At 44.6% G+C, this 22,989-nt stretch overlaps 1 protein-coding gene across 1 annotated transcript in view; it reads right to left on the bottom strand.

The window, feature by feature from the left end:
* Positions 1–22,989, bottom strand: part of stag2b (STAG2 cohesin complex component b) — a 63,059-nt gene that overhangs the window by 28,979 nt on the left and 11,091 nt on the right. The window contains exons 9-12 of the mRNA XM_070544361.1: positions 6,912–6,985; positions 6,705–6,828; positions 4,456–4,554; positions 4,204–4,283 (exon numbers count right to left, since the gene is read on the bottom strand). Of these exons, the coding sequence (XP_070400462.1) occupies positions 4,204–4,283; positions 4,456–4,554; positions 6,705–6,828; positions 6,912–6,985 (377 nt within the window). The remainder of the gene's footprint in view (positions 1–4,203; positions 4,284–4,455; positions 4,555–6,704; positions 6,829–6,911; positions 6,986–22,989) is intronic.

Below are 22,989 nucleotides of genomic sequence, written 5' to 3'. Positions count from 1 at the left end.
CAGAAATTATAACCTCATATTGTATAAATTCTTTACACAGAGTGGAATATTTCAGGCCTCTAATTCCAGTTATTTTCATGCTTAAGGCTAAATTAAGAATGTTGTGAAACTTTGTAAAATCATGGATTAACATAGGGCTGCACAATATATCAAAAAATTTATGGTCATCGGGATAACAGGACATGTGATAGGCCCATCGCAAAACACGGCAAAAACGGCGATAAATGTTTGGTTCAAACATTTCCATCCGTGTCATACATCAACTTTCTGTAAACCAGCTCTGTTTTTTACACGGAAGTATTATTTGACCACTCAAATGTAGCCCTTCTGATATGCGGCCAATCAGATGGGTCCATTTACATAATACGCCCGCCCCCTACGTAGACCCTTAGGATGGAAAGCAACACCCGAACAGAGTTAGCGGCGCCGTTCCCTTGTTCGTCACTCTGGCTCAGAGCAACGAGCGCACTTTGTGCTGATGTTTCTGGATTCAGCGCTGCTTTCAAACGTGAACGTGAGTCCGCTCGGTGTCGTTAATCATTTTTACCGGACTGACTCCGACACGTGCCGGTGATTTGTTAGCTTGTTATCAGAATCATAGTTGCAGTTTCATCATCTGAGCTGCTTTTTAAGACCTAGGTAAACTTGTTCAATTTGGGGTTAAAAACAAACGTTTTCACATATTTTCCATGTAGTTTTTTGCCAGTTCCTCTTCTGAAAGGTAGACAATAGTTTTTCTCTTTCCCTCAGCAAATCTTAATGTTCTCCTAGTTTGGCTCAGCACAGTTCACTTCCCAATTACAGCAACAGCCTTATATCATAACCACATAAGTGGAGAAAATGTTCAGTAGCAATGAGAGAATTTGCTGTTGTATGTAAGTGATGTTAACTATTATTTAACATTTAAACTATTTATTCAAAAACCCTGGTAAGGGATGTTTTTCTGTATTTGGAGCATCAGAAAAAGTTTTATGGTGGAGGTGATGTTTTAAAGTCACCGAGAAACTGCATGCATGCAGTTTGTTGTTTTGCTGCTAATACAGTAGCGGGTGCAGCTGCTAATACAGTAGCAGGTGCAGCTGCTAATACAGTAGCAAGTGCGGCTGCTAATACAGTAGCGGGTGCGGCTGCTAATACAGTAGCGGGTGCAGATGCTAATAGAGTAGCGGGTGCAGCTGCTAATACAGTAGCGGGTGCAGCTGCTAATACAGTAGCGGGTGCAGCTGCTAATACAGTAGCAGGTGCAGCTGCTAATACAGTAGCAAGTGCGGCTGCTAATACAGTAGCGGGTGCGGCTGCTAATACAGTAGCGGGTGCAGCTGCTAATACAGTAGCGGGTACAGCTGCTAATACAGTAGCGGGTGCAGCTGATAATACAGTAGCAGGTGCAGCTGCTAATACAGTAGCGGGTGCGGCTGCTAATACAGTAGCGGGTGCAGCCGCTAATACAGTAGCAGGTGTAGCTGCTAATACAGTAGCGGGTGCGGCTGCTAATACAGTAGCGGGTGAAGCTGCTAATACAGTAGCAGGTGCAGCCGCTAATACAGTAGCAGGTGTAGCTACTAATACAGTAGCGGGTGCAGCTGCTAATACAGTAGCAGGTGCAGCTGCTAATACAGTAGCAGGTGCAGCTGCTAATACAGTAGCAGGTACTACAGTAGCAGGTACAGCTGCTAATACAGTAGCAGGTACGGCTGCTAATACAGTAGCGGGTGCGGCTGCTAATACAGTAGCGGGTGCGGCTGCTAATACAGTAGCGGGTGCAGCTGCTAATACAGTAGCAGGTACAGCTGCTAATACAGTAGCGGGTGCGGCTGCTAATACAGTAGCGGGTGCGGCTGCTAATACAGTAGCGGGTGCAGCTGCTAATACAGTAGCGGGTACAGCTGCTAATACAGTAGCGGGTGCAGCTGATAATACAGTAGCAGGTGCAGCTGCTAATACAGTAGCGGGTGCGGCTGCTAATACAGTAGCGGGTGCAGCCGCTAATACAGTAGCAGGTGTAGCTGCTAATACAGTAGCGGGTGCGGCTGCTAATACAGTAGCGGGTGAAGCTGCTAATACAGTAGCAGGTGCAGCCGCTAATACAGTAGCAGGTGTAGCTACTAATACAGTAGCGGGTGCAGCTGCTAATACAGTAGCAGGTGCAGCTGCTAATACAGTAGCAGGTGCAGCTGCTAATACAGTAGCAGGTACTACAGTAGCAGGTACAGCTGCTAATACAGTAGCAGGTACGGCTGCTAATACAGTAGCGGGTGCGGCTGCTAATACAGTAGCGGGTGCGGCTGCTAATACAGTAGCGGGTGCAGCTGCTAATACAGTAGCAGGTACAGCTGCTAATACAGTAGCGGGTGCAGCTGCTAATACAGTAGCGGGTGCGGCTGCTAATCCAGTAGCGGGTGCGGCTGCTAATCCAGTAATACAGTAGCGGGTGCGGCTGCTAATACAGTAGCGGGTGCAGCTGCTAATACAGTAGCAGGTACAGCTGCTAATACAGTAGCGGGTGCAGCTGCTAATACAGTAGCGGGTGCGGCTGCTAATCCAGTAGCGGGTGCGGCTGCTAATCCAGTAGCGGGTGCAGCTGCTAATACAGTAGCGGGTGCGGCTGCTAATACAGTAGCGGGTGCAGCTGCTAATACAGTAGCAGGTGCAGCCGCTAATACAGTAGCAGGTGTAGCTGCTAATACAGTAGCGGGTGCGGCTGCTAATACAGTAGCGGGTGCAGCTGCTAATACAGTAGCAGGTGCAGCCGCTAATACAGTAGCAGGTGTAGCTGCTAATACAGTAGCGGGTGCAGCTGCTAATACAGTAGCAGGTGCAGCTGCTAATACAGTAGCAGGTACTACAGTAGCAGGTACAGCTGCTAATACAGTAGCAGGTACGGCTGCTAATACAGTAGCGGGTGCGGCTGCTAATACAGTAGCGGGTGCGGCTGCTAATACAGTAGCGGGTGCGGGTGCGGCTGCTAATACAGTAGCGGGTGCAGCTGCTAATACAGTAGCGGGTGCGGCTGCTAATCCAGTAGCGGGTGCGGCTGCTAATCCAGTAGCGTGTGCGGCTGCTAATCCAGTAGCGGGTGCGGCTGCTAATACAGTAGCGGGTGCGGCTGCTAATACAGTAGCGGGTGCGGCTGCTAATACAGTAGCGGGTGCGGCTGCTAATACAGTAGCGGGTGCGGCTGCTAATACAGTAGCGGGTGCGGCTGCTAATACAGTAGCAGGTGCGGCTGCTAATACAGTAGCAGGTGCGGCTGCTAATAACAGTAGCAGGTGCAGCTGCTAATACAGTAGCAGGTGCAGCTGCTAATACAGTAGCGGGTGCGGCTGCTAATACAGTAGCAGGTGCAGCTGCTAATACAGTAGCGGGTGCAGCTGCTAATACAGTAGCGGGTGCGGCTGCTAATACAGTAGCAGGTGCAGCTGCTAATACAGTAGCGGGTGCAGCTGCTAATACAGTAGCGGGTGTAGCTGCTAATACAGTAGCAGGTGCAGCTGCTAATACAGTAGCAGGTGCAGCTGCTAATACAGTAGCAGGTGCAGCTGCTAATACAGTAGCGGGTGCAGCTGCTAATACAGTAGCAGGTGCGGCTGCTAATACAGTAGCAGGTGCAGCCGCTAATACAGTAGCGGGTGCGGCTGCTAATACAGTAGCAGGTGCAGCTGCTAATACAGTAGCAGGTGCAGCTGCTAATACAGTAGCAGGTGCAGCTGCTAATACAGTAGCGGGTGCAACTGCATATTTTTGCAATAAAAATGTTATGTTGTAATGGAATTCATGCATTAGTTTTTGTTTGCTTTGAACCCAGAGCAGACGTCACACGCCAGACGACATCAACACTGCATACTTTAGTATTTGTTCATTTATCGTGAGTAATATCGATATCGCAATATTAAGCACTGTTACCGAATATCGCAGGTTTTCCTAACATCGTGCAGCCCTAGATTAACATCATAGACATATATTAATTAACACTCTAAACACCTGCAAAGGTAACCACTACCCTGACCCGGGCTGATGGCATCCATATTGCGTTGATGCAAAACGATGCCCAAACAAGTATTATTCTATTTTTCTGATTGACTGAATTCTGTGTGTTTGTACGGCAAAAAAGAAGGTTGGAAAATGCTCACGCTAAAGATTCTATATGGTGTGCATCACTTTGTAACTGTAAGTGTTTGAGCTGTAGCAGTAACAGCCACTTACTTTAAGACTAGAGTGAGCAGCTTGATTGCCTGTACTGCAACATCATACTCCTTGTCAAGAGTCATGGAGACGATACGGTCCTGAGAAAAGAAAATTAAATCATGTGGTTAACATTCCCATATTAGTCTAAATATTTTTGCCCGTTGTTCCACACTACGGACATGTTGTGATACTAAGTGAGCCGCGAGACCAGCTCCAGCAGAGAAAAGAGCTGTAAGTTGTGTTAAAGGTTGTCCAGCAGGTGGTGCTGACCTTAAAGCGACTGGTGAAGAGCTCCAGTCTAGCATTGAGCTCTCTGTTGTAGTAGAGACCCTGCAGAGCCGTCAGACACTTCAGACGAACCTCTCCTTGCTGGAATCAAATCAGCACAAAAATAAAGCAAAGTTCATCAAATAGCAACTTTTCATCAGTAACAGAATTATTTGGTTAAAATGACAAGTTGTGTCTAACAAACATGCATTTTTAAATTTTATATCTAACTTAAATGAAATCGGAGAGCAGGAAAGCGATCGTCTGTTCTCCAAATAACATCTACGGTTACACCTCTGAGCTACTGATGAAGTCACAGAGAGGAGTTGGTGAAGAGATGAGGAGGAGGAAATCTCAGAACTCCAACCACGGCGTTCCCAGTTCTGGTTTTGTGATGCTGGCATCAAATGTGTGACCAAGCTAAACCAACTTATCCAACCAGAAATAAACACCTGATGAAATCTGTATTTAAAGCAAAATTAACATGATAGAGCAGACCGATTTATTGTGTTTTTCCACAAAAAGGACAAACATTTATATTTGAATTCTCCAGTTTACTGGTTGATCAGATCCCAGTAAGGGTTGTCATTTTCATTCATTCATTTATTTTTGATGGAAGCTTTATTTAAACTTATATTTAAGAAGAAAAAAAGATACTTTTTTAGAAGTCTAAACAACAAAAACACACAATATAGCTCCACACCTTTGCAGATCTAGTTTACATATTCAAAAACACATAACTTCTCCATAAGTCATGGGTTATTTTCATGCAGCTCATGGATCAAAGATACACCATAGAGGTGCACCACATGAACTGGTTTTGACTATGACCTTTCAAATGTGTTTACTAGTAACATTAACCATCAACTTGGAGAAATTACAAAAACCATATTTTTTTTACTAGGAAAAAATCTCAAAACAGCCGGGAAAAAGGAAAAAATACATAAAGCTGATCCAGTTTGTATTTCTGTAGGCTGAACTCAGATCAGCACCAAAGCTAGCAAACTAGTTTTCCCTGCTGGTCGAAAGGAGAGCGTAACGCCGAGGACACACCGGCCGCCGAAGCGCCGCGAAACAAGGACCGCCTTCATTCGGCGCCCCGTTATCCTATTCTATAGGCCACATGGGCCGCCGAAGCGCAACGCGCCGGCGCTCCAGCCCCCACCGTGCAGCGATCGTTTCGGCGTCTGCTCTATTTTTTTCACGAGCCGCGAGTGAACCGCGTCAATTCTGGCAGGAAATCAAACCTAGACATATGAGGCAGGCCGGTAAATTTAACAAAATAAAGCATTTCAAAATAAAATTCCGCGATAGTCAAATGTGTTCATAATCAGACACTGCATAAAAAACCACACGAACACACACACACACAGCGAACTTGTGTGTGTGTGTGTGTGACCACGTGAAGGGGGTGTGGTTTTGGGTGTCTTTCAACCGGAGCAAACAGGACAGAGAGGCAGAAAGTCGTAGGCCAGCTATTAACAATTGGTTCACAGACACACACACACGCGGACAAAAACACAAACAGCAAGGGGGAGGAGGGTGTAGAGGAAAAGAGCAGAGAAAAGGCAGAGAGGAAATGGAGGACACCAAGTGGTTAAAAGAAAAACTACAGCTGAGCCGAGGCGCGCCTCGACCGGAGCGGAAACAAGCCTCTGGTCTGAACTGAGGAGCAGCGGCCGAATTTCGTGAGCGCTACACCTCCCGGCGCTTCGGCGACCGGTGTGTCCCCGGCATAAAACAACACTTTTGGCAACATTTCACATTTTACCTCGTAAACTGTCTGGGTTATTTCAGCATCAGAAGGAAGAGACCGCCTGCTGATTCCACGGGTTTCTTCTCAACAAAAGAACGTGGATTGATTAGGTTTAATCTGAAGATGCGAAGGCTCGGTTCTTTTTAAAACAGGCCAAGGGGCGAGGGTGATGGCGCTCAGTGAGGAAGGCAGACAGTAGCCGACCCAGATACGAACCAAAACATTCTTCATTACTTCACTGGTGCTGTTAAAGATCTCTATATTTGATCTTAATCACACGACAAAAGCACTTTTAGGCTCTGTGTATTGGTGTTTCATGTCGGAAAGAAAGACACATCCTGACATGAACAGTAGCAAAACACAGCAAAATGACAGTTTAGAGGCCTAATAATGATTAAAGCAATAAAACATTAAGTTTTAGTTGATGACAGCAGCATCTCAGCCCTAAAGGTCCGTGTTCTTCGGTTAATGATCTACAAAAAGAACAGAGCTGTACCTTATCATGCATGGTCCATCCCACATACTTCAGATAGCTGTCGTTGAGGAAGGCATCGCTGTAGAGTTTCATCCAGACTCCAATCTCCTCTATACAGATGGCTCTGATTTCTGCTATTGAATCACTGGAGAAACAACAGCAGCAGAGTCAGACCAGTTTTACTTTAGACAACTCTGTTAAAGTGAAACCAGTTTAGTGAGGTCATACCGATATCTGTGAACAAACACTCCTTTGAAAATTGCATTCATCATGTTCTCAATTTCATCCTGATTTTCTTGGAGCTGAAAAAAAAGCACAGAGCAGAACACAATAATTAGTAGGGATGTGAATCTTAGAGCAACTCACGATTTGATTCGATTCCGATTCGATTCTCAATTTAAATCGATTCACAATCAGTATTAACAAAGAGTGTCGGCTCCAGGATGAACTACTTTGTTGTACAAGTTAGTTAAAGCTATGGGACATTGTTATTTGACTTTAAACTGGTCATGCTCCAAAAATGCAGATTTACAATGTAAAATAAAGTGATTCAAAAACTGTAAACAGAAACAATCTTTTGACCAAAAGGTAGGGCTGGGCGATATGGACCAAAACTTGTATCTCGATATCTTTAAGCTGAATTCCGATATACGATATATATCTCGATATTTTTCCTCCTGCAAACTGTTGACAAGTTAACTCACTTCAAGCTCTTGAGAAATTATAAACATAAATCAGTAAGTTAAATGCATAAAAATGTATTGATTCTTGTCAAACTTTAACCGTAGTGCCTATTCTCTACCAGTATGAGCTTTAGTAACACAGGTACAGCTGTCTGCTAACACACACACACACACACACACACACACACACACACACACACACACACACACACACACACACACACACACACACACACACACACACACACACAGTTGAGAGCCAGAGGTGTATCAAATGTCTAGAGCTGAGGAAAATAATCAAATAATCGATGCATCGGGATGCGGACATAAACGATTCTGCATCGTAGAAGAGTACGCCATAATCGATTATAGTGGAATGTAGTTTTGTTTTTTTAACGGCGGCACCAGCGCCGTATCCAAATCTGTCAGAGTGAGTGTCCTCCACATTTACCTCCGCCTTAATGTGGTACTGCAGGGCTGAGCCTAGAGTTGTCACCCGATTATTGGGTCAACGATTCAATTCGATTCAATATCCTGATGCATCACGATGCATCACGATTATTTCATATTGATTTGTTTTCATCGATAAATAGAAGATGTCAGATAATTGCTTTTTATTTCTTTTAATCTAAAACGTAATTGACACAACCCGCCATCCCTCAAAAGCTCTCCATTCACAACAGGTTAGGACAAAACATTTTAAACATTTAAGAAGATTTAACAAAGTAAAACATCTGTTTCCTGGTTCAACACCACGCCTCAGGCTGAGAAAAACACGCTTTGCAAAAACTCACAAAATCTAAAAAAGTACTGAAAACCTACAGGACACATAATGTAATGATAAAATACCTAATGGGTTCATATATGAGTGTTTAATGTCTCTGAGCAGCTCTAGAGTCAAATATTTATGCTGCAGTTGACTGCTGTCAGAAATAACACCAAATGAAATGTTTGACTTAAGTTTATTTTATTTGAACCCAGTGGTTCATTTCTGAAATGTTGGAGAATGAATCAAGTTCTGTTTGATGCAGAAAATAATAAAACATAAAACAAATTCTACACTCCAATAATATTTAAGATGTGTGTTTTATTCTTTCTGATAATAACACCAGCAGAAGGCTGTGGGCTGGATTAGGATTAAATTACCCAGCAGACGGATCTCCTTCACTAACCAGCTAACTACAAACCTTTCCACTAACCTGTCCTGTGGGACCCTCACCATGTGACCCTCATGTCCATGCTGTCTCTGGAGGAGCAGATAGGAGACAAGATCTCCTGTAACTTAAAATGAACCAAAGCTTCCTCCCAGTTTCTCTTTATGCTGAATTTAACATCAGTTTATCATCATGAAACAAAAGAATAAAGTGGAACAAGAACTTCTATCTTCTATTTCGCTCTCATTTTAACTTCTCCGTGTCCCTAAATAAAAGAGACAGACGATCACGCTGCAGCCGCCGTCACTGACCCCGCCCCCTCCCCAAGACCGGATCTCCCTACATTACAACACTCGGTCTGGCTGAGCGCTTCCAGAAGAAATAATAATTAAATTATGACAATAATAACGCGTGTTTGGAGCATCGGTTTGGAGGAGCGTCCTCCGATCGTCTCTCTTGTGTGAGCAGACAGTCTCTCTCTCTCTCGGTCGCTGATCGAGCGAGCGGAGCGCGCCGCACGACAACCCGCTCAATTAACATGATTCACGGCCCAAATCCAACAGAACCGGTCGGGCTGATTCGGTTCTAGTTCGGTCTCGGGTGACAACTCTAGGCTCAGCCCTGCAGTACCACATTAAGGCGGAGGTAAATGTGGAGGACACTCACTCTGACAGATTTGGATACGGCGCTGGTGCCGCCGTTAAAAAAACAAAACTACATTCCACTATAATCGATTATGGCGTACTCCTCTACGATGCAGAATCGTTTATGTCCGCATCCCGATGCATCGATTATTTGATTATTTTCCTCAGCTCTAATAAATATCACGATAAATAACATTCAACTGTTTGTATTAACATCGTCCTTGTAGTTTTATAAGCTGATCATTAAATTGAAGCAAACATCTTTACTGTGAACTAAATTTACTGCGTATCTTCATTCCTTTTGCCGTATTTTTTCATTTGACTTTTCCTACTGCAGGGTATCTGCAGGTTTAAGAGAGCCAAATTTAAGACTTTTTAATATCTTTAAGGCCACTCTGACAAAATTTAAGCTATTATTATCTATTAAATTTAAGCTATAATTTCCAGCTATTGCGTGGAAACGGTGCTAACCACGTTGCGAACGTGGGATTAGCCATCTAGTTACCATTAAACTTGCACTTCCCCATGGCGCATGCTCCCACTATCTTAACCAGCTAATGTGCTCATCTAAAAATAGCCCCCTTTCACAACCAACTGAATGTGTACGGTTCCGCTTACGCCAACATTGTACACAAAAAATACTGAACACCAACTAGAAATTCACAAAATTTTTATAGAAATAAAAAAGTCTTGTTTATTGGGTCTTTGATAATTTAAGACCTTTGGAAACTGTATTTAAGGATTATTTGTCATTTTTAAGGATTTTAAGGCCTTTAATTTGGAAAAGCTAATTTAAGACTTTTTAAGGACCCGCGGATACCCTGTACTGGGAAGTTAGAATTTCCGAGGAGAAAGCGAACACACCATTAGCTGATAATCAGTGTTGTGCCTGAACGAGTTCATTGAACGATCGTTCATGAACTCGTTCATATTTTTGGAGAACGTTAACTGAACTCGCTCCATTTTGGTCTGATGAACGTTATCGTGAACGCGCTCTTTCTGGCGTTTGTGAACGCCGCTCTGAACGCAGTTCAGCTTGATTCAAGAAGGTGCCAGATTGACAAGGCGCCTTTCATACAAATGTTTGTCTAAAGCCATGCTGGCTAAAAGAGGGAAAATATAAGATCTGGCAACCCAAGTCATCGAGCAACACCGCGCCTGCATCAAAATACAGAGGGAGATTCAGTGATTGTAGCGACATGCAGCCAGCTAGCGTCAATGAGCAAAGCAGCCTCTTCGTATGAGCACCTTAAAGAGTTTTTTGAAAAGGTCAGTGATGATCCAGACGGGAACAGGGCATCTGCATGTCCTTAAAAAGTCTTAAAAAGTCTTAAATTAGCTTTTCCAAATTTAAGGCCTTAAAAATCCTTAAAAATGACAAATAATCCTTAAATACAGTTTCCAGAGGTCTTAAATTACCAAAGACCCAATAAACAAGAATCTTTTATTTCTATAAAATTTTTGTGAATTTCTAGTTATTGTTCAGCATTTTTTGTGTACGACGTTGGCATAAGCGGAACCGTACATGTTCAGTTGGTTGTGAAAGGGGGCTATTTTTAGATGAGCACGTTAGCTGGTTAAGTGGGGAAGTGGAAGTTTAACGGTAACTGGATGGCTAATCCCACGATCGCAGCGTGGTTAGCATCGGTTCCAGGTAATAGCTGGAAATTATAGCTTAAATTTAATTTTTAAAAATGATAAATGACCCGTACTTGTATAGTGCCTCTCAGAGTAAGGACTCCAAAGAACTTTACACTACAGTGTATCATTGATCCATTCACACACACATTCACACACTGATGGTGATGAGCTACGATGTAGCCACAGCTGCCCTGGGGCACACTGACAGAGGCGAGGCTGCCAAGCACTGGTGCCACCGGTCCCTCCGACCACCACCAGCAGGCAAGGTGGGTCCAAGGACACAACAGCAGAATTCTCTGTCCAGAACCAGGATCGAACCTGCAACCTTCCGATTACTGGACTACCCGCTTAACCTGTTGAGCTACTGCTGCCCTGCTTAAATAGCTTAAATTTGGTCAAAGTGGCCTTAAAAAAAGGTCTTAAAAAGTCTTAAATTTGGCTCCCTTAAACCTGCAGATACCCTTTTGAAAAATATTACATTTCTGTTTAAACTTTGCCCGCCGGGTTTCAAGAAGCAACTCCGAACATCAACAACGTCAAAATCAAACTTGAAACGGCACGTTGAAGTAAAGCACCCGGCTAGCCTTTCAAGATATATGCAAGTTATTAAACAATCAAAAGACACGGCGACGACGAGCGGCTCCTCTACCACCCAAAACCAGAAAACGGCATACAGTAGCAGTAGCTGTGTTTTCATTTCCCAGCCGCAGGTAGACGACCTAATATTGCAGTATATCATCAGAGACCTGCAGCCTTTAAGAACAGTGGAAAGCCCCGCGTTCATAAACTTGATTTATGATTTTGAATTAATAATTCCTCATTAAAAAAGATTCAAACTGCAAATCTTTCCTCGTGCTTTTGGGAATGTAGGAGTAAAAGCTGCAGCTGGGTAAGTGTGTGGACTGAATGGGTAGCAACAATTTGAATATACCAGGATTCTGAGGGTAATATCTCACTACAGCATAGTGGGTGGAATAAAGAACTATGAACTAGTTCATTTTAGGAACTATGAACTTAGTTCAAAAATATGAATTATGAACTTTGAACTGAACTACTTCATTTTAAACTGCATGAACTGAACTTTGAACTAGTTCACAAATACTGTGAACTTTCCCAACACTGCTGATAACAACGGTGGCAATGGAAGCTAACATATCAAGCTAACGTTATCGTAAACAGTTTATTTAGCTGCTGGAGCAGATTAAAACGATGATGCCTCACACTTAGATCGTTGTTGCTGGTTTCATCTTCACCCAATCACCCGTCGCATTTAGTAAAGTGAAGCCAAACTTTAGAGCGCGTTCATGTTCTACTCGGAAATTCGGAGTTCAGAGGAGAAAGCGAACGCACCATTAGCGAAACGGAAGCTAACATATCAAGGTAACGTTATCTTGAACATTTTATTTACCTACCGGAGCAGATTAAGATGAGGATGTCTCACTTAGATCGTTGTCGCTGGTTTCATCGTCACCCAGTTACCCATCACATTTAGTGAAGTGGACCCAAGCGTTAGCGTGCGTTCTTTCTACCATGCTGCTCTGTTTACAACTCGCTCGCAGGGACCGATGACATAACGCTCTTGCGCATGCGCAGCTGTCTAGGCAAGTTCTCGTTATGAAGGACGGGTACCGAAACGAGGCACCGTTTGAAACTACGTGAATCGGTGCTCAGTGTACTATGGAATTCGGTCGGTACCTTAAAAAGTGCCGAATTCGGTACCCATCCCTAACCGAATGCAGGATTTTCAACAAAAATTGGACTGCTAAGTATTTTTTTTACTGAAGTCGGAGGTAAAGCCGTGTGTTTGGTTTGCAGGGAGGAGATTGCCGTGTTTAAGGACTACAATTTGAGTCGGCATTACGACAAGAAACACTCGGAAAAATACAAGAACTTGTCTGATGCTGAGAGGGCACGGACATCCAAAGCGTTGCTAGCAAAATTGAAAAAGCAGCAAGGCTGTTTTACTAAGCTTCACACATCCAGGGATGCAGCAACCAGGACCAGCTTTGTGATATCCCACAAAATAGCTAAAAACAGCAAGCCGTTTTCGGAGGGAGAGTTTGTCAAAGAGTGCATGGTGGACTCTGCCGCACTAATATGCCCTGAAAAAAAGGCGTATTTGAGCAAATCCCGCTGTCCAGGCGAACCGTGACCAGGAGGATCGAGGACATTGCGGGGAACCTGGAGCTTCAGCTGCAACGTGAAGTGGCAAGTTTTGACTTTTCCTCATTGGCCTTAGACGAGAGCTGTGATGTCCGCGACACGGCCCAGCTGCTCGTATTTGTCCGGGGATAACGGACTTCAAGCTCACAGAGGAGCTGGCAGCAATGCGGTCGATGAAAGGGACAACGACAGGGAGTGATCTTTCTACAGAGGTAAATGTGTGCATGGACACTCTTGGATTGAAATGGGAGAGACTGTCAGGTGTCACAACAGACGGTTGTCCAAATCTTACAGGGAAAAATGTCGGACTTTTGAAACGCATGCAAGAAAAAGTGACAGAAATCGATGCAGATCAAAATTTGGTGTTTTTGCATTGTATTATACACCAACATGTGTTGTGCAAGTCAGTGCTAAAAATCAACCATGTTACTGATTTTGTTACTAAAATAATAAACTTCATCAGGGCGCGGGCGATGAATCACAGACAGTTTGTGGCTCTTTTGGAGGACTCCACACAGCTGTCAGATGGCTCAGCCTGGGGAAAGTGCTGAAGAGGGTTTGGGACTTGAAAGCAGAGATTCGAGAGTTTTGCGAGAGGAAAGGCAAAGACATTCCAGAGCCCTCAGATGAGGACTGGATGGCAGATTTTGCATTTGCTGTTGATGTGACTGCACTGATGAATGAACCGAACACAAAACTGCAAGGCAAGGGCCTTTTGTTCATGAAATGCACAGCCTCGTGAAGGCCTTCATGAGAAAGCTGCAGTTTCTTTCAAGTCAACTGGAGAGCAACACTCTCACTCACATGCAAACCCTGAACGAAGTCACACCATCAGCTGATCACCTCAGCAGGTACTCATCCATGTTAGGAGCATTACATCCAGCTCTGACCTTCAGCTCTTGCTGGGTAGGTTCGCGGCCGAATGTGAAGCGGCTGGGATGAGGATCAGCACCTCCAAATCTGAGACCATGGTTCTCGACCGGAAAAGGGTGGCTTGCCACCTCCGGGTCGGGGGAGAGGTCCTACCTCAAGTGGAGGAGTTTAAGTATCTCGGGGTCTTGTTCACGAGTGAGGGTAGGAGGGATCGGGAGATCGACAGGCGGATTGGTTCGGCGTCTGCAGTGATGCGGACACTGAGCCGATCTGTCGTGGGGAAGAGGGAGCTGAGCCAGAAAGCCAGGCTCTCGATTTACCGGTCGATCTACGTCCCAATCCTCACCTATGGTCATGAGCTTTGGGTAATGACCGAAAGAACGAGATCGCAGATACAAGCGGCCGAAATGAGTTTCCTCCGTAGGGTGGCCGGGCTCAGCCTTAGAGATAGGGTGAGGAGCTCGGACATTCGGGAGGGACTCGGAGTAGAACCGCTGCTCCTCCGGATCGAAAGGAGCCAGTTGAGGTGGTTTGGGCATCTGGTCAGGATGCCTCCTGGACGCCTCCCCGGGGAGGTGTTTCGGGCATGTCCTGCCAGCAGAAGGCCCCCGGGTCGACCCAGGACACGTTGGAGAGGTTACATCTCCAATCTGGTCCGGGAACGCCTTGGGGTCCTGCCGGAGGAGCTGGTGGACAAGGCCGGGGAGAGGACGGCCTGGAGCTCCCTAGTTGGGATGCTGCCCCCGCGACCCGGACCCGGATAAGCGGAGGAAGACGACGACGACATGGTGAGTTTTCAAGGCGTTTTGAAGATCTCAGAACAATGGAGGATGAAATGCACATGATTTCCTCTCCCTTTACCTGCAGTGTGGATAATGCACCCAGTGATGTGCAGCTGGAACTCATTGACCTGCAGTCTGATGCAGTACTGGCAGAGCACTTTAAGTCAGGATCTCTGCTGGATTTCTACTCTTCTCTTAAGGAGGAGAACTTTCCAAACCTGAGGAGACATGCTCAGAAGATGTTGGTTCTCTTCGGCTCTACCTACATTTGTGAACAAACATTTTCAATGATGAAGTTTACAAAATCCAGGTATACAGTGGGGCAAAAAAGTATTTAGTCAGCCACCGATTGTGCAAGTTCTCCCACTTAAAATGATGACAGAGGTCAGTAATTTTCATCATAGGTACACTTCAACTGTGAGAGACAGAATGTGAAAAAAAAATCCATGAATTCACATGGCAGGATTTTTAAAGAATTTATTTGTAAATCAGGGTGGAAAATAAGTATTTGGTCAATAACAAAAATTCAACTCAATACTTTGTAACATAACCTTTGTTGGCAATAACAGAGGTCAAACGATTACTATAGGTCTTTACCAGGTTTGCACACACAGTAGCTGGTATTTTGGCCCATTCCTCCATGCAGATCTTCTCGAGAGCAGTGATGTTTTGGGGCTGTCGCCGAGCAACACGGACTTTCAACTCCCTCCACAGATTTTCTATGGGGTTGAGGTCTGGAGACTGACTAGGACACTCCAGGACTTTCAAATGATTCTTACGGAGCCACTCCTTTGTTGCCCGGGCGGTGTGTTTGGGATCATTGTCGTGTTGGAAGACCCAGCCACGTTTCATCTTCAAATCTCTCACTGATGGAAGGAGGTTTTGGCTCAGAATCTCACGACACATGGCCCCATTCATTCTGTCCTTAACACGGATCAGTCGTCCTGTCCCCTTAGCAGAAAAACTGCCCCAAAGCATGATGTTCCCACCCCCATGCTTCACAGTAGGTATGGTGCTCTTGGGATGCAACTCAGTATTCTTCTTCCTCCAAACACGACAAGTTGAGTTTATACCAAAAAGGTCTACTTTGGTTTCATCTGACCACATGACATTCTCCCAATCCTCTGCTGTATCATCCATGTGCTCTCTGGCAAACTTTAGACGGGCCTGGACGTGCACTGGCTTCAGCAGCGGAACACGTCTGGCACTGCAGGATTTGATTCCCTGCCGTTGTAGTGTGTTACTGATGGTGACCTTTGTTACTGTGGTCCCAGCTCTCTGCAGGTCATTCACCAGGTCCCCCCATGTGGTTCTGGGATTCTTGCTCACCGTTCTCATGATCATTTTGACCCCACAGGATGAGATCTTGCGTGGAGCCCCAGATCGAGGGAGATTATCAGTGGTCTTGTATGTCTTCTATTTTCTGATAATTGCTCCCACAGTTGATTTTTTCACACCAAGCTGCTTGCCTATTGTAGATTCACTCTTCCCAGTCTGGTGCAGGTCTACAATTCTTTTCCTGGTGTCCTTCGAAAGCTCTTTGGTCTTGGCCATAGTGGAGTTTGGAGTCTGACTGTTTGAGGCTGTGGACAGGTGTCTTTTATACAGATAATGAGTTCAAACAGGTGCAATTAATACAGGTAACGAGTGGAGGACAGAAAAGCTTCTTAAAGAAGACGTTACAGGTCTGTGAGAGCCAGAGATTTTCCTTGTTTGAAGTGACCAAATACTTATTTTCCACCCTGATTTACAAATTAATTCTTTAAAAATCCTGCCATGTGAATTCATGGATTTTTTTTCACATTCTGTCTCTCACAGTTGAAGTGTACCTATGATGTAAATTACTGACCTCTGTCATCATTTTAAGTGGGAGAACTTGCACAATCGGTGGCTGACTAAATACTTTTTTGCCCCACTGTAGATCCTCTCTCACTGATGATCAATTGTCAGCTGTGCTTCGCATCTCCACCTCAGACATTCAACCTGACTTTGATGCACTCGTTAAAGCCCAGCAGAGACTAGAGTTCTCTCATTGAATAAGAAAGAAATCACTTAAAAACACAAAATAAGGTGTTTGAACCAAAAATGAAGCGGTGAGTGAAGCGGAGGAAGGATCCACACGCTGGTGCAAAGGCAGGCAGGCAGACAAGCAGGAACGGTTTAAAGGCTTTAATATGAACACGCTGACACAGAAACAATGATCCAACACGAGACACAGAACTGAAGGGGTTTAAATACATGAGGGCTGGGAGCTTGGGTGATTGGAAAACGAGAGGCAGGTGGGAGCAATTAACATAGACACATGACTAAACAGAACGAGGAGACAGGACAGGGTGTGACAAAATGTAGGCAGCTAGCAGTGAACTGGGACACTTTTTTTAAAACCTCTTTCTCACGATCACAGTTCAGTGATTTTATTTTACAGATAATACTGTGTGTCTGTAGAATGCTAAGAACCTCTTTCCAACAATATTTGAAACTCAAAATGTGTTTTGGAGTGAATGTGACTGAAACTGTTAACTAATATAAGTCACAAATGTTTAACAAAAACCAAATGCGCACACTTTGTTTACCATTGCCTTGGGAAATTTGAATAAATCACATTTTTGTAAGCCAACCTCATTTTTTCCTTTTTGCTCTTTTATTTATTTAATTATTTATTATTATTATTTTATTTATTTATTTTTACCGTGTCCTGTCTGGCTGTGAAGCAAGCAGAATTGATGTCTGAATGCTGGTAACAAGCCTTACAGATTTACTCTCAGGTGGAGCATCAAAGCGTTTGCTTTTAATGTCACGCCTGATACTTAAAACTTTATTGTTATTGTTTTTAAATGCTTTGTAATTCCGAACAGACACGGAGACAGAGGTGAAAGAGAACAGAAGAGAAAAGGTGGGGGGAGAGGGGGTTCCACAAAAATAAACAATAATGAACAAGAGTCTGCTTGTAGACCTGCAGAAAAAGACAAAAAAAGCAAAAGGACAAAAAAAAGGGACACAACAACAATACAACAAGATCTAGCTATCACTGCATCAACTTGATGAAAAAATATATAATCAACATTGCTTAACTGAAGAATCACGATAATAAATCACAGTGCATCAAGTGCCCACCATAGTCTTAAGACCTGTGTTGAACGTGCTCAAGCCCATACTTTTGAGAGCACCATGTGAGCACCTGTGTGTGTACACGCGCTTGTTTATGTAAGGTTTCTCTATAGGAGCGTCCAACAGAGAGTGTGAGGGACCACAGATCCGCCCCCCAAAGATGCACAGGAGACGGGGGGAGCTCCAAGTCTCAGAGATCCAGGCGCTGCCCCAGAACACAGGAACCCCAAGGAGACTGCAACCAGAAAGGCCCCCCGCCCCCCTCGAGAGGCACAGAGGATCGCCCCGGGGGGCCACAACCAGCAGCCGGCAGAGTCCCGGGAGACATCAGCGGCAAGCCCACAGGCCCGCCCGCAGCCTCCCACCCCCTAGCCGGCCAAGCCCGGGACCCAGCGACCCGGGACCCAGGGGCGACCACCCCCGCCGGGGACCCAGCAGAGCCCAGGGACCCAGACCCCACCAGGCAGCCATCGGGATCTATCAGGCAGATGCCAAAATCTTAAACCCACAGACCCGGTTGTCACGAACACTAAACCGGGTCTGGGGGTTTAAGATTTTGGGGGACCAAGGCACAACCCCTCACACCAGGTGTGGCAGGGGGAGGGGGGACGAAGATCTATATCATCAAGAGAAGATCCAGGAGAGGGGAGGAGTCAAAAGGCCCCACCTGACATATACAGTCATACACAAACACAGTCACACACTCCCTCCCTCACACATGCACATACAACAAAGACTTACAAAAATGCACGCCGGACACCCACTCATGCTCCCCATACACACCCTATTCACTCTGGTCCCGGTACTGCTGCACATGGGGTACAACTAGGGCTGTAGCGAAGCCTCGACGAAGTTGAGGGCTCGATTCTAAAAATTTGTCGACGTCAGATCCGGTAGTCGACGCACCGCGCCCACTTGTTGCATCCCCAGGAGTTTGTAAATAGAGGAGGAATCTGCCTGTTTTTCCTCTAGTTCGCCCTCTTCTCCGCCTTCACTAACATCTCCGCCAAATACCGAAGACCCGGAACAACGTCCGTCCACTACTAGATTCCTTTCCTGTTTTGCCCCTTCGTCTCCCGGCAACGGACAACTTCCGGGGTCAGATGTGCTGCTTCGTCTCTACCGCAGATGTAGAACATCACCGGGAGCATTTCTCCCTTCATTAAGGAGCTTCTTTCAGACATTAGGAGAGCTGTTTTGGTGGTAGCAGTCTCTCCTCCGTGCTGGTATGTTTGCTGCTGGGTGTTTTTGGTTTATTTAAACGTGGTAACTTGAACTTAACGTTGGTAAAGCTACTGTTAGCATCTTCGCTAACAGCTTCTTGCGTTTGGATAAGCTGTTACGTTTTGGTTTAGAGTTCATCTTTTTTTGTGGTGTAGATCTCCCTTTTATTACATTTATAGTGTTGCGGGTTTTCGGTTTAGTGTAAAATATCACCTGAGTTTGGTTTAACCACCCAGTTTAGAGATGGACCTTTGGAGATCCATATTTTGGTCCAGAACCCTGTAATCTTTGCCCAGTGGGACATCCCTACTTATTTGTACTTTGTTTTAATTCCCCACAGGCAGAATTAGTTTTATTATTCCCAACCTGTGGATGGAAAGATTTATGATTTTTTGTAGTTGTAAATAAACCTGATCATCATTTTAACTTTTAAATCCCTTTATTGTCCCTTCCTTTTTGCACACGAGCCAAACTCCCCAGGAAGGGTCGTAACACCACTCGCCTCACGCTCATAAGTGACCAAAACAAAGCAGCATGGAGACACTCCATCTTCTACCACCTCTCAGGCAGCAGCCTGCACTCCCAAGTTCTCCACATCACCAGAACATAACCAACCACAACACAATAAAAGCAGTGTTATACAAAATGGAAGGCCTGTAGTGTTTATTCTCTTACAGAAAGAATTTATCAATTTTTTTGAGGAATTTATTTGAGATTTTCTGGTTTTTGTTAATTGTGCAATAGAAAAATAATCATTAGATTAATTTTCTAAATAGTCATTAGAATAGTCGACTATTCGATAAAATAATCGTCAGAATAATCGTTTTAAAAATAATCGTTTACCCCCAGCCCTAGGTACAACCATTACCCGTTCCCAGAGGTCGACCCTTTCTGCTGGGGTGCTGATGAGCAGGCTCCCCCACCCAACGCTGAGCACAGCAACCCACCACCCCAGACCCCAACCAGACGGCCAGATCACCCTCCTAGCCTCCAGCCCCAGGAAGCCAAGCAACAACAGAGGTGGATAAGACCCCTAGTCTCCCTCCGCCTGCTCCAATATAGTGTTGTGAGATCATGAGGAGTATTCCATGGCTGTGGTGAACGGGCAGTGCGGGCATCATCCGGCCTATGCCAGCTGATGCCACCAGGTCTTTGTGTAAAATAATAATTATTACTTTATTTTTAATCGAATTCTTAAAAAAAATTGAAACACAAACGCAGCAGTAGAGCCCTGCGCGGAACTGTTTTCTTCATCCCGCTCCCGCTGAATTTCTGACAATTACCGCCCGCAACTGCAACGTGTGTTACACTCCCGCCCGCACCTGCAGCGTGCATGTCTACTCCCGCCCGCAACCGCAAAACTCGGAGAAATTATTACCTCACAATAAAAAAAGAGATGTATTGAGTTTGCGTCCTCTCTGTTCCTGGAGAAAACATGTCACAACCCATCCATCTGATGCGGCTCTCTGTGCTTGTAAAATAATGAATGGATATTTAAATAAAATGCTTTATATTTTACTGAATTAATTTTATATATGTAAGTCAATTCTATGTAAAGATTGTCTGCGTAAACCTGAACAGTTCCAACCCAGTCTTACTGTGAGACCGGGTTGACGCGTCACGCTTGTGCGTAATCATAGGCGCTTTCTGAGCTGAAGAGATTCTGGGCTTCTCCTCAGATGGCTCCTGGATGTGTCGCCACATTGGAGACAGGAACAAGCACTATTCAGCCAAAGTTTCATAATCAGGGATCATTTTCTAAGTGACAAGTCTCTCTGAGAGACAGGGTTTGGAAAACACTCGCTTCAGTGGGAGGAACCTTCCCGCATGCGCTCTGGTTCTGCGACGCGCTCCAAGCCAATCTCCACAACTTCAGCTCGCTGTGCACATATGCGCTGACAGTGAGCTGCGCTGAGCAGCTCAGATGTTCAGATGGGAATCTTTTCTTGGGTGATTTAGCTACATCTGCGATGTGTGTAACGAATAAAATGTCAGTTCGTCTGCATGCGTCGGGGTAATTCTTTCTATTTTTTCTCCGTCAAAATAAACGGTCAAATATGGGAACTGTCCGGTCAACACAAGCCCTGCTTTTAACTGTTCTGTTTTCTTGTGAAAATTGTTGGAAAGAGATCAAATTTAACTTGATTAACACCAGAGCCAGTGCGCCGTCATCTCCGTGACGGTAAATGAGGGAAAAACAAATTGATCGGATCCTGCACGTCTTTTAACACATTGGTCAGGATTGACGCACTTTGTTTTAATTTAGTTGGTTAAAAAAAGTCGGGCTCGGCTCGGGCCGGAGAATCCTGAAAACCTTTTCGGGCCGGGTCGGGCTGGGGCTCCACCCCCTCGGGCCGGGCCGGACACGGGCTCAGATTTTAGGCCCGTGCAGGGCTCTAGTGGGAAGTACGGGCATCTTTTGGATATTTGAAGAATGCTGAGGGACAGTTGATAGAAGACGGCTATAATGTTTGCAGCACGTGCAGAAAAAGTGTCTGTGAAAGGCAGCAACGCTTCAAATCTCATGACACATCTGCGTGACCATCATCCACAACTCTACAGTCAATGCAAGGCAAGCTAACGTTAGCGTTTTAGCTAAAATGCGTGATCCGAGGATTTGGGTTGAGGGAGAACACAACGAGTGGCTATAAAAAGCAGCCGCAGCGCCGTTACCTGCATATAAACCGTGTCGCGGACACCGCCATGTTGAAATGACGCTATGCATTATGGGGTTCCCAGGGGCAGATAAGAGTTGGTCTCTCTCCGAGAATAATTATGAATTTAACAATGATTACTGCCTGATGACATTTTCCCACATCTGCAAAGCTCACTGGAAGAACACAAGCCCAGGACAATATTTTCCTGATATAGGGTTTATTACTCAAGTAAGGGTAAAAAAGTATCTGATTAGAAGGTTACTTGAGTACTGAGTATCTTCTGGTCTAATATTTTTAAAATGATGACATTAAACAGACAAAAAATAAGAAGTTATGGGCAAATATTGGTATTTTAAAGACTAAAGGGGAAAAATGTAAACAAATAAACAACATAATTACAACATAACACATTGTAGGCAAAATTTAGACACAAACTGAGGACAATATTTTCCTGATATACAGGGTTTATTTAGTTTCCTGAAAATTTAACATGTTTAAAAAAAATACTGCGATAATACTGAAAACTGTGATAATTTAGGTCACAATAACCGTGAGGTTAAATTTTCACACCGTGACAACCCTAGCTCAAACACAAACAAATGTCCCAAAAAAATAAAAGCCATGAAACCAAATGCAAAGTTTAGAGCAGATCAATGACCCAGAGGTTTCCTGATCGAGCAGGCGCATGAGAATACATGGAATGACCGCTTAGAGATGGAGCAAGCGGCTAGTGCTAGCGCTACAATCAAATATGTTGTGCTTCTTCAACAATTCATAATCATTCATGTTCATTGTTCAAATCTTAATTCAGGTTCAGTCTCAGGTTAGAAGTTAAGCGCTCAGCCCTGCAACCCCAAAAGTAGGTGGACCGATATTTCCTAACTCTGCAAATGTGGGGGACACGTCCCACTCTGACAGATTTGGATGAGATTCCAGTTTCACGGTTAAAAAACAAAACTGCATTCCACTATAATCGATTATGGTTTGCTTCTTCAACTATTCATAATCGTTGGTGCCCGCATTTCGATGATTTCTTACAGCTCTACTGTTCACTAAGCTGATATTGTTGTAAGAACACAAGAAAAGCGTCCACTTTAAATAGCTATCACTTTCGCTACAACACCGAAACACACCCTGGTCTCTGGGGCATGTGATATCTGCCAGCACACTGCGTTTTTTAATAAATGTAACTATTTGAATAATTATTTTACACAAAGACCTGGAGGCAAACGAGGAGAACCCGTTTCACTGGAATGGTTGTTGCCTAATTAGTTTTCTGCAACAACAACAACTTTGAAGCAACCACTGATTTCTGATTACAACTGTATTCCCTAGAGACACAATCAGTCTTTACAATGAGAAAAGCACTTTTACAAG

This window comes from Nothobranchius furzeri, chromosome 1, assembly GCF_043380555.1.
Source record: "Nothobranchius furzeri strain GRZ-AD chromosome 1, NfurGRZ-RIMD1, whole genome shotgun sequence".
NCBI classification, from domain to species: Eukaryota; Metazoa; Chordata; class Actinopteri; order Cyprinodontiformes; family Nothobranchiidae; genus Nothobranchius; species Nothobranchius furzeri.
Note: the sequence above shows the minus strand (reverse complement) of the source record. Positions and strands in the feature narration are given on the sequence as shown.